At 34.0% G+C, this 13,462-nt stretch overlaps 4 protein-coding genes and 1 pseudogene across 5 annotated transcripts; 3 read left to right on the top strand and 2 right to left on the bottom strand.

Moving 5' to 3' along the window:
- Positions 1-2,441: 2,441 nt before the first annotated feature.
- Positions 2,442-4,407, top strand: LOC125605311 (50S ribosomal protein L22-like). Of its 2 annotated transcripts, none has more exons than XM_048775185.1 (7): positions 2,442-2,590; positions 2,671-2,815; positions 2,962-3,029; positions 3,240-3,392; positions 3,476-3,586; positions 3,758-3,824; positions 3,905-4,407. In XM_048775185.1, the coding sequence occupies exons 2-7, from the start codon at positions 2,695-2,697 to the stop codon at positions 4,189-4,191; spliced, it is 807 nt and encodes a 268-aa protein (XP_048631142.1). In that variant the 5' UTR covers positions 2,442-2,590; positions 2,671-2,694; the 3' UTR covers positions 4,192-4,407. The 2 variants fall into 2 exon arrangements, with proteins under 2 accessions (XP_048631142.1, XP_048631141.1); XM_048775184.1 differs by having other exon boundaries at positions 2,959-3,029.
- A 577-nt stretch (positions 4,408-4,984) lies between these two features.
- On the top strand, positions 4,985-6,453 carry LOC125605312 (HVA22-like protein b). The gene is made up of 5 exons (XM_048775186.1): positions 4,985-5,143; positions 5,275-5,301; positions 5,383-5,505; positions 5,925-6,147; positions 6,242-6,453. The coding sequence occupies exons 1-5, from the start codon at positions 5,082-5,084 to the stop codon at positions 6,299-6,301; spliced, it is 495 nt and encodes a 164-aa protein (XP_048631143.1). The 5' UTR covers positions 4,985-5,081; the 3' UTR covers positions 6,302-6,453.
- A 529-nt stretch (positions 6,454-6,982) lies between these two features.
- Positions 6,983-9,208, top strand: LOC125605310 (microtubule-associated protein RP/EB family member 1B). Its single transcript, XM_048775183.1, has 8 exons — positions 6,983-7,260; positions 7,886-7,954; positions 8,018-8,104; positions 8,211-8,317; positions 8,393-8,529; positions 8,608-8,684; positions 8,759-8,872; positions 8,974-9,208. The coding sequence occupies exons 1-8, from the start codon at positions 7,153-7,155 to the stop codon at positions 9,109-9,111; spliced, it is 837 nt and encodes a 278-aa protein (XP_048631140.1). The 5' UTR covers positions 6,983-7,152; the 3' UTR covers positions 9,112-9,208.
- A 66-nt stretch (positions 9,209-9,274) lies between these two features.
- Positions 9,275-10,467, bottom strand: LOC106363808 (annotated as a pseudogene).
- Positions 10,468-12,195: 1,728 nt separating this feature from the next.
- LOC125605309 (S-protein homolog 25-like) lies at positions 12,196-12,908 on the bottom strand. Its single transcript, XM_048775182.1, has one exon. It carries the CDS (start codon positions 12,809-12,811, stop codon positions 12,380-12,382), a length of 432 nt encoding a protein of 143 aa, XP_048631139.1. The 5' UTR covers positions 12,812-12,908; the 3' UTR covers positions 12,196-12,379.
- Between the last annotated feature and the right edge of the window lie 554 nt (positions 12,909-13,462).

The raw sequence follows: 13,462 nt of genomic DNA, 5'->3' as shown, positions 1-13,462 counted from the left end.
TTAATACTTTAATCCAAAACTTTAATAAAACAAATATAAAATACAAATTATGTTTTATATATATATATATATATATTTTGACTATTTACATCTTATTAAATTTGAAGTGCACAAAAAAAAGAAAAGTTACATCTTATTTGATAAGATTCCAAATATGTAAATGAAATGCTACGTTTTGATTTTTGTTTATTGCTACGAAACGTTTTAAAAACTTGGGAAAAGGTAAAAATACAAACGACATGACCGGCCACTCCTTTTCCCCCGGTTTGCAAGAATCTAATTGAGTTGCTTAATATTTGTTCCAAATTAATATATAGTTCCATCATAATCATAAATTAATAATCTATCTCTATATAATTTTATATAAGTACTAAATAAAGATATTTTTATTCATTTTATAGTTACAAAACTCTAATAAAACAAATATACACATTATTAGTAAAATATGTTTTTTATTTAAAAATACAAATTATGAAAGAAACTACAATTAGTTCTTAATAAAAAAATCATGCTGCCAACTGTATCAACAGATTCGTCATTCACCCTTAGAAGACACATATAGGAATAATTAAATACTTTGGCAAAAAAAAAAAAACATTTTGAAGATTCTTAGATGATGATCGTTTTCTATACAAACATGCGGCACCTCTTCACCATTGTTTTAAGAGTCATTCTTGGGTTCACCCCCTAGGGTGAACCTCTAGGTTCACCAACCAATAGGATTTCATTATTTCAAATTCGATATCTTTTAAAAAAGGAAACAAAATATTCTCAAATTATATTATGTTTTTAAAATAAATAAGTAAAAAAAGATAATAGTTACAGAAAAAAGAATTAAAAAAATATATATTTTTAATGTTCTCAACAAAACACTAAACCCTAAATCCTAATCCCTAAACCCTAAATCCTAAACCCTAAACCTTTGGATAAACCCTAAACCCTTGGGTAAACCCTAAACCCTTGGGTAAACCCTAAACCCTTGGATAAATCCTAAACTCTAAATAAAAAACACTAAAACCCTAAACTCTAAACGCTTGAATGTTTTAGTGTATAGTGATTTTGATTTAGAGTTTAGGATTTATCCTAGAGTTTAGAGTTTATCCAAGGGTTTAGGGTTTAGGATTAAAGGTTTAGGGATTATAATTTAGGGTTTAGGGTTTAATGTTATGCTGACGACGTAAAATATTTTTTTTTTGTAATTATTACTATTTTTTTTACCTTTTAATTTTAAAAACATAATATAATTTGACAATATTTTGTTTCTTTTTTAAAAGATATCGAATATAAAATAAAACAATCATATTGCTTGGTGAACCTAGAGGTTGGACCTAAGAATAAGTCTTGTTTTAATCCCAGGAAAACGCGTAGAAATCTATTAACACAAATATTAACATACTTTAATTAAATATGTAATCCGCGCGGAGCGCGGACACCGGCTCTAGTTTCTATAATTTGTATATAATCAACACTAACGATTCGTTGAAATTCAATAACGCATAGGCATAGGTGATCGTTTGAAATATTCAGAAGCTATATTAGTAATTAGAGGCTAAGTGGTAGCTTAACTTCGAATAAAGAGATGCATATATAGTGGAGTAAGTTCTTGGAGAACCGCAAGCCGCAAGTTACGTATATATTTGTTTATGTATATTTTAAATCGACATAGATATTTATAATCGTTATGTTACTATAAAAAATTGTAGCAAAAACTAAAATTTCCAAAGAAAAACCCAAAGAACATCAACACTCAACACCAAAATATAGCAAACACAAGTACGTAATTAAATACCATAATATTAACATATTTTAAGATATAATTCCCTTAAGATATATGTGTCCTGAACTCGATAATTCCAAGTATCTCTTATTCTCTTGCATTATTATTTTTAAATCTCTTCAATTTTCTTTGACTGGATCAAGTTAACACCTAAGCAAAGGATGATTGCAAAATAATGAAATATTCATATGGCATAATCATTTCATATAATTAGTTAGAACAAACAAATAAACATCCTATTGAAAAAGCAAGTTTATTTATTGTCGTCCTAGAAAAGGGTAAAATATAAATTTAATTCATTGGTTGCTTGTTAAGAGTTACCATTATCTCCCAAGCAAAATTAATGAGCTAGATAAAATTTGTATCTAAATACAGAAACAAAACGTAAAATTAGGCAAACATGGGGTCCAATTTTCACAGACAAGAAAAACTGAAGGAGTGGGTAAGTACTAAGTATTAACTATTAAGTAATCGTTGTACTAACCATCGTCCAATGAATATACCAACTAGTCTCTTTTTTTTTTTTTTGATCAACATACCAACTAGTCAAATTGAAGGAGTGGGTAAGTATTAAGTAATCGCTGTACTAATCATCGTCCAATGAATATACCAACTAGTCAAATTGATCTATACCAAATCATAACCAAACCAAACTCAACTAAACCAGTTAGACCCGCGTTACAGAATCTGACCCGTGCCTGAAAACGAACTCGGCCCAGGCCCATTAAGAAACAAAGTCCCAAATAACAAAAACAAACGTTTCACCGTCGTTCTGCGCCGCCACTCTCTCTCTCTCGTCGTCGCTCATCACAGGTTAGCTTCGCTTGATAAACCCTAGCTGATGATTCAAAGTTTTCACCTTTATTGCTGATTCGTAACCTCTGCGTTTACAGAAAGAGGTTTTCAGCTGGAAAACAATGGCGGGCTGGCAGAGGAATCTACAGGTGATTCGTCAAGTCGCGAGAAGAGTGAAGAACAGTAACATTTCAACAGCCCATTACTCTTCAACTCGCAATTTAGAATCTCCTTTCTCCAAAGGTGAAACCTTTGTCTTTGCCCATGTTGAACCATATCTGAGTCTATGTGTTCTTTATGGATCTTTCAAATGATTTGTTCCGACATATTGTTTTGTTTATTTGAGTGAGGGTAATGATAAAGTTTTCATTTTTTGGCTTGTGAATTAGGTTACTTGCAGAGTCTCCTGAGACCAACCTACTCCTCAACACCACTGCATCAGTATCTACAGCAAGTGGTAATGCTTTTTTATAACACTTAAACCGATTTTAGGATTTTGAAATAGGGGAAGTGAGACTGTGTGTCTAGTGGGATGTTAACATCTATTGTCTATGTTAATTAGGAGTAAAAAAGATCATATCTTTTTGAATTATGGAACTCTTGTGACAATTAGGAACGTCTACTTTTGGGGTATGAGAATCATGGAGTGTTGTTTAATTGCTTTCAGGGCATTTCTACCTCGAGAACACTTAAGGCTAGTGAAGAGCCTATATCATCACCTTTGTCATCTCCAGCTCTGTTGGGTAGTGGCAAAGAAGAAGAGCAGAAGATTATCCCAAAGCGTAAAAAAGTGCAGGCTGTACTCAAAGCCATAAAGCAGGTGTGTGTGTGTGTGTGTGTGTTCTTTGACTCTCAACAGAACTCTCTCTTTCACATGATTTGCTCACCCTTGTTTTGTTTCAGAGTCCTAAGAAGGTCAACCTAGTTGCAGCACTAGTGCGCGGTATGCGTGTTGAAGATGCTCTCATGCAGCTCCAGGTCACAGTTAAACGAGCTTCCCACACTGTGTACCGGGTAATCTCTAAGATCTGAGCTTGAAACAGACAACTCGTTTCATTAGTACCAATGTTCAAGAAATCGCTAGGCGGTAATTAGATGAGATTATTGAATAGGCGGGCGCATAGACCGATTTTTTTAAATGAAAATATCGGTTCGTTGAGGACTGATTTGCCATTAATACTACAGGTTATTCACGCTGCTCGAGCAAATGCTTCTCATAACCATGGACTAGATCCTGACCGTCTCATCATTGGTATGTACTAACTGATTCCTCTGCTTGCTGCATTTAAGGAACGGTTTATTTTATTCTAAGCTTTTGATATGTGATTGCAGCTGAAGCCTTTGTTGGGAAGGGACTCTTCAAGAAGAGGATATCTATCCATGGAAAAGGAAAATGCGGGTTGATGATAAGACCAGAGTGTCGCCTAACTGTCATAGTTAGGGAGATTACTCCTGAGGAAGAAGCTGAGATTGCGAAGCTCAAAGTTCATAACTTCAAGAAGCTAAGCAAGCGGGAGAGGAGGCTTGTCCCCCACAAGCTGATTGAGACAACTCCAATCTGGAACCGTAGAGGCACTAAAGCTAGTCACCGGTCCTCAGAGTTGGTGCCATCTCGCTAGTGTCTTCTTTGTTCCTTGATGGTTTGGTTACAAGGAGAGGCTTGTCTTCTCTATGCGCACCTTCTTTGCTTTTTGGTTTGGTATTGTTCTGGTACTTAATAGGACCGGTTTATTTATTTGCATTTCAATAAAATGTTGTAAGAACAAACCAAATCGTTAGATTTGGACTAAGGTATAATCAGTAGACCTCATTTTCAAATCCAAAACTTTCTCAAATGGTTTGTATTATTCAGAAGAATGCACATAGTTTGGAATCATTTCCCTTGATATTTTGTAAGCAATCTTATTATGCAAAGTTTTGTGTTTCATCCAATATTCTAAAAAATGGTCCAAATCAGTCATAAATAAAACAATTTCTTCACAACAATTTTTTTAAAAAATTGGTATGAACTTAGGTTCCCATCTAAACAATTTTTTTTATAAAATATTATAATTCTCGCTTAGTGATTTGTTAAATAGTAGTTTCACCAATAATATTTTTCTTTTTAAGTGTTTTCACAAATGTTTTGAGTTCTTGTTTCTTTTTTTTTGTCATCATTCTTGTTTCTTATATTTTTGTTTATTTGATTAGAACTCATCTCTCTATATTTTTGTATTATAAATTTATCATGTTTATGTTTTCGAAGTAATATTGATTGTAGTATCTGCACAATAACGATGAAATCGAACGGTCATAAAACCAAGACCAAACCATGACTGATCAAGCAACGTGGCTCAACTTCGTCTCGACTCCTCTCATACTCACGGACACGTGTGGTCAAGCCCAACTTACTTCATATGGGCAACTCTCTCTTGTGCTAAAAACAATGTAATAACAATTTCAAAAGACGGTGGTGAGAGAGAGAGAGTACAAGAAAAGAAAAAAGCAAGAAGATAATTCGACGGCAGAAATGTTTTCAGCTATCGGAAGTTTATTGAGGCTCATCTTCAAGAACTTGGACGTCATCGCTGGGTACATGAATAATAATTTTAACATATAGCCAAAGTTTTAGCAAAAAAATATATATATATAGCCAAAGCTATTTTCTGGTTTAGTTCATTATGTTAATTTGATTCTTTTTGCATGTGCTGTGGTGTGTGCAGACCTATCATTAGCTTGGTTTATCCTCTGTAAGTCTAATAGAACTCTCTCGCTATCTGATTAATTTGCCTATTATTTCAATTAAAACTTTGGTTTATACTTTGATCTAGATACGCATCAGTGAGGGCAATAGAGTCGAGGACCGGTGGAGACGACAAGCAATGGCTCACTTATTGGGCTCTTTATTCACTTATCAAACTCTTTGAGCTTACTTTCTACAGACTCATCGAATGGTAAGTTTATTACACAAATAATCTAATGAGGCTTCCTTGATCTGCAAGGTTCGATCTCTGAAAACAGAGTGAATCATATGTTTGTATATAGTAGGGCTCTAACAAACCTATGATAAATTGATGTCTAGGATCTCACCAACCAATCTTGCTATAGAAAAATGCTTTGATACAAGTTGTGTTGGAGGGTCAGTGATGTTTAGCTTTCGTGGAGTCCAAGTAACGTTCTTTAGGTTTTTGTGCTTACTAATGTTTACATCACAACATTATTTGAGCTAACCATTAAATGGTGGTTCATAGAATCATATATCTACATTCTGTTTGATAAGATATTGTGGATGTTTTAAAACTAACCGCTGGAGTGTGCAAGTTTCTTATTTTATATGGACTAATTAAAGTTTTGAGGTTCATGTTATGATCAGGATTCCGTTATGGCAATATGCCAAGCTAGCCTTAACCTGTTGGTTGGTGTTACCGGGATTGAGCGGCGCTTCTTACCTCTACGAGAACTATGTGCGTTCATTCCTTTTAAGCCCACATAGTGCTAACGTGTGGTACGTACCAGTTAAGAAGGATGATGATGACTTAGCAGCAGCTGCTGGGAAATTTACTCCGGGTGAGCCTACAGAAAAGCATGCTAGCTCGGTATGACTTCTAAACTCTGTCTAAAACAATTTTTTGTGACGTAAATGTTCGATTTGGAAACTCGATGTTTCGTTGATTGTTTCTATTTTTTCAGGTGGATACATCAGCCAAATATGTTGGGGGCTCGGCCTTTGATGATACATATGTATACTAGTAAAGCTACTTGTGGCCCTGTTGTAGCTTAATATCGTTACCCATCTTGGTGTACCGTATACTCTATATTTGCTTTTTTATCTTTGTTTCTCTTGATGAATGTGGTAGATGTGTAAGCAAGCAACGAATAAAATTTCTAACTTCACCAAAAAATATGTATATGTTTCCTTAGTGCATGTTAGTACTTAGCAGAGACACATCCACGTGATGGCGTTATACATTACACAAACTCAGCATTGTGATTTGTGAACTGAGATTAGCTGTAACTCTGTAACGATAACGAACCAAGGAGTTAATGCATCTTGCCGGTGTGACAATATAAAAAATTGTGTCTTTCTTTGGTTTTAAAATATATACATTGTGTGTTGTTCAAAAAAAAAATACATTGTGTTAATAATACATATTAAATGTTTTTGTACTTAACTATAAATAAAAATTATAAAAAAATACAATTGGCTGCACAGTTTTTTTTTGAGAAAAATTAAGATTACCTATATATATGTGAAAGTATTTTATTTTGCAGAGAGTATATAGTTTTTGTTAATTCAACAATAATTTGAGTTTAAACCAAAAAAAAAGTTCTCAGTTCCCTTATCTTAATACAGGAAAAAAAGAAATTATATTCAATACTTCAACGTAAAATAAAATAAAAAGTTGGTTCACGCGAGACATCATAACGACTAAAGTAAGTTTAATTAAAGTCTTTTCTGCCTTTAGCACTTTTTCTCCTTTCTCACGGTTTCATTGGCTCTCCCTCTTTTGCTCTGCTTCAGTTTCTCTTCCCAAAAACAAACTATCGTATTGCATCTGAGTATCCGAGAGAGTTTCTTTTGATTTTAGAGAGGGGCTAAAATGGCGACGAACATTGGTATAATGGATAGTGCTTACTTTGTTGGAAGAAACGAGATTCTTGGTTGGATCAATGACCGTCTTCATCTCAATCTCTCTCGCATTGAAGAGGTATATATATATATATATATATATCTTTTGTTTCTGCATGTGTTTGTTTCAATGTCAGATTTGTTTTCACTTGTGGTGCATTGTCAAATAAAGAGGACGTGCCTTGATAATGTCGGTGGACTATGCAGATTTATTTTGAGATATATTTAGTTTTGAGATTTGTTCTCTCTCATGAATCATGATCTAACTAATCTAGTCGGATGTGTTACTCTCGACACTTTTTCTGATCCTATAACTAGTGAGTGAGGTATTGCAGATTTCTTGGAAGTATATTCGTTTATCTTGGTTCTGTCTGATAATCAAGGTGTTTTTGAGTGTGTTAAGATGCAATCTCTGTATTTTGATGCTTAGCTACTGGAGCAACTCGTATGTCTGCTGTTGAATATTCCGGTTTTTTATATCAGTTTTTGGCTTTATAGAAAAAGTGGTAATTGCAATTTATGTTGTGTAATAATCTACATTTGTCAGCTTGATACTTTTATGCCTTTGATATTCAAAACGCTTCAAGGGTTATTAAGATGTTTTTACTTGTTTGTTTTCAACTGATACACTTGCAAGTAAGCACTGAGACTGTTAATATTTCTTGCTTTTGAGACTGTTTATCTAAGTGGCTTATGGTTGGTAGGCTGCATCGGGTGCTGTTCAATGCCAGATGATGGACATGACCTTTCCAGGGGTTGTGCCTATGCACAAGGTACATTTTATATGCATCTCTTGTTTGCTTCTTTGCAGAGGAATCTAAATCTTCAACTCTCAGGTTAACTTTGATGCAAAGAACGAGTACGAGATGATACAAAACTACAAAGTCATGCAAGAAGTCTTCACCAAATTGAAAATTACAAAGGTAAGTTACATTTGCCTTTGAGATAATGATCATGTGGGCTAATAATGCCTTTAAAATATCTAAATCACTTGCAATATTTTTGTCTTTAATGGGAAAAATACATCAGCCATTGGAAGTCAACAAGCTTGTCAAAGGGAGACCACTAGACAACTTGGAGTTTCTACAATGGCTAAAACGTTTTTGTGATTCCATAAATGGTGGCATTATGAATGAGTGTGGACTCTTTTGCTACCTTAATAATAACTAGAAGTCTTCTTAATGTCACACCACTGGTTTCATCATTTGTAGGAATTATAATCCAGTTGAACGAAGATCAAGAGGTGGTAAAGAGAAAAGTGTAAAGGGGTCTAGTAAGGTCTCAAAGTCCATGCAAACAAACAATATGCATCAGCCTCCTCCAGTCACTACTTCCAACAAAACATTTGGTCCGTCATTTAAACTAGCTTCTTGATCCAGTTTATGACTTTTTCTATATATATTTTTAGAACATTCTAAACTCCTAGGTCCCAAGCAAGCAAAATCACATGCTGTTGGAGGTGGGAGCAACTCATCAGCCGAAGTGCAAGCTCTGTCAAAGGAGGTGACTAATAGTTTTCATTCTTTAAGGTTAATGAGAATAAACCTTTAATATGAAACTTTCTTTGACAATACTAGCTTGAAGATCTCAAGGTCTCGGTTGATCTCTTGGAAAAGGAAAGAGATTTTTACTTCAGTAAGCTCAGGGATGTAGAGATACTTTGTCAGACTCCTGAGCTCGATGATCTTCCAGTAAGTGTCATAGCAATGCTTTTTTGTCTTTATTTCCCTTTGTTTGAACTCAAAAAAATGAAAATGTGAGTATGTATTTGTTGAAACCACGAAATGTGCAGATAGTGGTAGCGGTTAAGAAGATATTATATGCAGCAGATGCTAATGAATCTGCATTAGAAGAAGCTCAAGAGTGCCTAAGCCAGTCTCTAGGGCTTGGGGCTGAGGAAGTAGAACAAGAAGCAGAGACCCAGACTTAAAGTTGTGATTTCTAACAAAATGAAGTTTTCAAAGTAGAGGATAACAATAATCAGCTTGAAAATTTTAATAATAAAAGAACAAATGCTTAACGATTAATTTTTTGTTTGAAACACAAATAGATGCCACATTGAGGCAAAACACAAACTAGTGGTCCTATGTTATTCAAGTTTCCAAGTGCAAGATGCTTTCATTCTTATCAAAAAGAATATAATCAGCGTACGGCTTACCAAACCAGTGGTCCGATGTTAGTCCAACATTAAACTTTCTCAAATCATTCTTTCGAAGATCATAATAGAGAAGGTAATAATTGGAAAACAACTTACAAGGTGCCAATATAACCTCGTCGGTTTGAGTTGTGCCTCGTACCAACAATTTAATGCTCTCATTGAGTAAATGCATCTGACAAGGCTGCAAAACCAGGGACTTCGTCGACCATGCTCCACCATCTTCCAAGACCCATAAGTCCACCTTGCCCATCTGTATAAGATAGGTCTGATCAAAAATAGCTGGCTTTCCTCCATATTCTATAAAGCCGATTGGGTTATCTCGTATTAATCCAGACAACTCCTTAGGTACTTGGATCATATTGAACTGTTCAGATCTAACATCAAAACTGACAAGGACGTAGCAAGACAAACTAACGTAAGCCAAATAATATATAACTCCACTGATGCATAGTCTTCCTATTGTAGGAATGTGAGGTTGACAATCAAACCCAATTCTTTTCCAAAAACCTCCACTTTCTAGTACGTAGACCCAATGCTCCGAGGTTAAACTATTTATACTTGTTAAGAGCGTACTAACAATGCATAATATTTTGTATTGATCAAGAACAGGATCGTGTCCGAAATAGTAGATGATACTCTCATCACAACCTTTGACTTTTTGGGAAAATTTGATGACCGGTCTGACCGGTAAGGTTACACTTTGTCTAGTGGTGGGATTATAGATACACGCTTTTCCGCAAACCATGTACAAAATCAATCCACGAAGAACCACCATATCGTGTCCTCCCATCCCTTGCATGGTCAAATCTAAGTCAAAAGATTCAACACTATTACTAGTCGATGATGATAACGATAGCAGTTGAGACTCACGGGGCTCTGGCAGACCCCAATGGAATCACACATATAGTGGTGCATCAAACTCATGTATAGACAAGGTGGTCGCCTTGGGGATGCGACAGTAACATAAAGGTTGCTAAAATATCGAGAACGGATAAGAAGTGACCATGTCTTTGACACACACTTGAACCTCATGAGCGATTTAGCAGGCAATCTAGTCAGAATCTCGATCATGAGATCCCACGGAATCTCCAGCGCCACCATCAAACAATCTAGTTTATGTCTTCTTCCTCTTCCCACCGCCTTTGACAGCCACTTCTTCCATTGAATAGCTGACATCAGAGATAGAAACTTAACCCTGCCCTACTTAATATTTCTTATGTACAACGAACCACCGAAACTTATATATATATATATATATATATATCCAAATTCTACTCCATAATCATTTAGGAAAAAGAAACTTTGATATTTTACATTTTTAAAAGAAAGAAAAAGGTATATATATATATATATATTTTATCATATGTGTGTGAGTTGGAGAGACAAGAGCAGAGACTTAGCCCTTAGGATCTATGGCTTGAAGATGTTGTTTTTACGTGGATGGATCAAACCCTAGGATTAGATCCCATCACATTAGCATTACATATTAGGGTAAGAAGTTTGTAACACTTCGACCAATTACATTAATTTATTGTCAGAAGACTGATGAAGGCTATAACCTCGCTGACATGTTAACAAAACCGTCACCAAGGATAAATTTGAAGGTTCTCTGGAGGATGTCAAACAAGGGTGTTTCTGGCTCCTTTTCATTGATCACGTGTTTGTATAACCAAGAGGTGATTTATAATATCCCAATGGCTTGAGATCCTATCCAGTTTAATGAATCAGATATCCTATACAGTTTTTTTTTAATCCTATGCAGTTTCCAAAAACCGCGATTTTCCCAGACACAAGAGACGAGCATAGAGACTCAGGATCCAGGGCTTTAAGATTTTGTATTTTTGTCCCCCTTTTTGACTTGGGTTCGAAGATTTTAAAATTTCTTCTTTATTCCCAACCAAACGAATGAACGATGTTATTTGTCTTGCCATATCCTAACAAAGTGTAGCAAGTCTGACTCAAATAAAAAGCCTTGGTTCATTTGTTTACAAATTTCATTTGGCCTTAACATATTTTGCGATAACTAATATAAAAAGTATGAAGTGGTTCATTTGTTTGGGATATAATAAAATCATGATTCGAGTAACGTTTAGTATTTTTATGGTTCTTTTGTGTGGAAGACCTTTTTATTTGGAGTACTTAATCATTTTTAATGGTTTCAGCTACATTTAAACACAAACTTAAATCAATTAAAATTCTAGTCACAAATATTTGTCAGAAAATATGATTGGCCAATATGATCAAACTAAATGAAGAAGCTCAAGTTTATAGATTAAAATTTTGGGTATCAGACTAAAAATTGTCTTAAATTCTATCATCTCTGGAGCTACAATTTCTGCCTTACACTTATTTGTGCCCACTTAGTGTATCTTAATCAGTTTTGTATTTCTACGCTTTTTTTATAAAAGATTTGTGTTCAGCATAACATGTAAAACTTTGTTTTCAGCCTCTTTTAAAACTTTCAAATTTTTAGGAGAAATTTTATATTATTTGATTGATAATGCATAATGTGAAAACAAATAGAATATGGCATCTTGTCAATGAAATTAATTGAGATGTCATGTTTTCTTTGTCTTACGCTCACTTAGTTTTTCTTAATCAATCTTGTAATTTAAAAAAAAAACTTTTGTATTTCCACGTTTTTATAAAGTTTCTATCTCTTCGAATATTTTTGCTGTAAAAGCTTTCTTTTCATCATAACTTAAAAACTTTTAAAAAAAATTAGGTTATAAAAACCTAATTAATGTAACTGAGTAATAAGAAAACAAATAGAACATGACATTCTATCTTTGAGATCGTTGAAATTGTATATTTCAGTTGCTTTACACTAATGTTCACTTAATTTTTAAATCAATCTTGCAATAACTTCTTTTATAAGATATTACATAATAATAATGTGGAAGAATACACATGAACAATAGTATTATAGAGTCATATAATATATAACACCAAATTTTAACCAACAAATTTGAAATTTTACCATAACCAAATTTTGAAGTTTATAAAAGTGGAAACAGTGTACGCGCGGATGAAGCACGAGTTATCCTTTATTCCAAGACAATGCAAAACCGGATGGTAGACTTAATTTTCTTGTAAAATATATCCCATCAATTTTTGCAGTCCATACACGTAGCTGACCACATCGAGGGATAAGTCTTGGTCCTGCTTTGTATACTTGAACGTCATAAGAATACTCCATCTTAGGTCCTTGCCTTAAAATACAGTCCCACTTTGTTAAATTCGGTATCTCATCGTGGAATCTAATGATATATGGAACATCATTGAAGTTTAAGGTTTTTACACCTATATCGTCGTCCCCGGAACGACAATGAAATTGGAGAACTTTACCCGGACCGAGTTGATTATGAATTTCTACTTGATTCTTTTTGCAGGCTTCATTTAGCCCAAAATATGTAGAGGTCACTAATATAAAAAGTACAAAGTAGTTCATTTGTTTGGTATCTAAAACCATGATTTGAGTATCGTTTAGTAATTATAATTCTTTTGTGTGGAAGACCTTTTTATTTGGAGTACCAAATAAAATTCTTTTTGTAAAATGGATTTAGCTAAATTTAAACACAAATATAAACCAAACAAACTTCTTGTCACAAATAGTTTGTCTGAAAATATGATAGGCAAATATGATCAAACCAAATGAAGAAAGCTTAAATTTATAACTCACCATAGAATGATAGAATCCAACTAAAGTAAAAGCTAAGATATAGTCTTGAAAGTGTAGTGTTTCAAAAGTAAATTTACGTATTGATATACACAAAACAATTGCAACATAAATAAATTTACAACAATGTAAAAAAAGAAGGTAAATTGACAAAACTAGACATCCATCTGAAAATTTCTAGTAATTTCTTTTAGCCTCTCCATCTCCTATCCCACCATTTCAGCTATTTGATCTCTGCATTTGTGTGTTTTGAGATTGAGATTATATTCAAGTCGCATAATAGTAAATAGTGATGATGACAAGTGAACTGACATCACTTACTTTTGTTGTTGGTCTATTAAATTGGGCAAATTAGAAATCACTGTGGCCCAATAGTTATTGACTTGTGGGAGGACTCTTAAAACCCAACACATTGACCTAAAGAAAACTTTTTATTATTACTTT

Source organism: Brassica napus, unplaced genomic scaffold, assembly GCF_020379485.1.
Source record: "Brassica napus cultivar Da-Ae unplaced genomic scaffold, Da-Ae ScsIHWf_741;HRSCAF=1074, whole genome shotgun sequence".
NCBI classification, from domain to species: Eukaryota; Viridiplantae; Streptophyta; class Magnoliopsida; order Brassicales; family Brassicaceae; genus Brassica; species Brassica napus.
The sequence above is the reverse complement of the archived record's forward strand: the minus strand, read 5'-3'. Positions and strand labels throughout refer to the sequence as shown.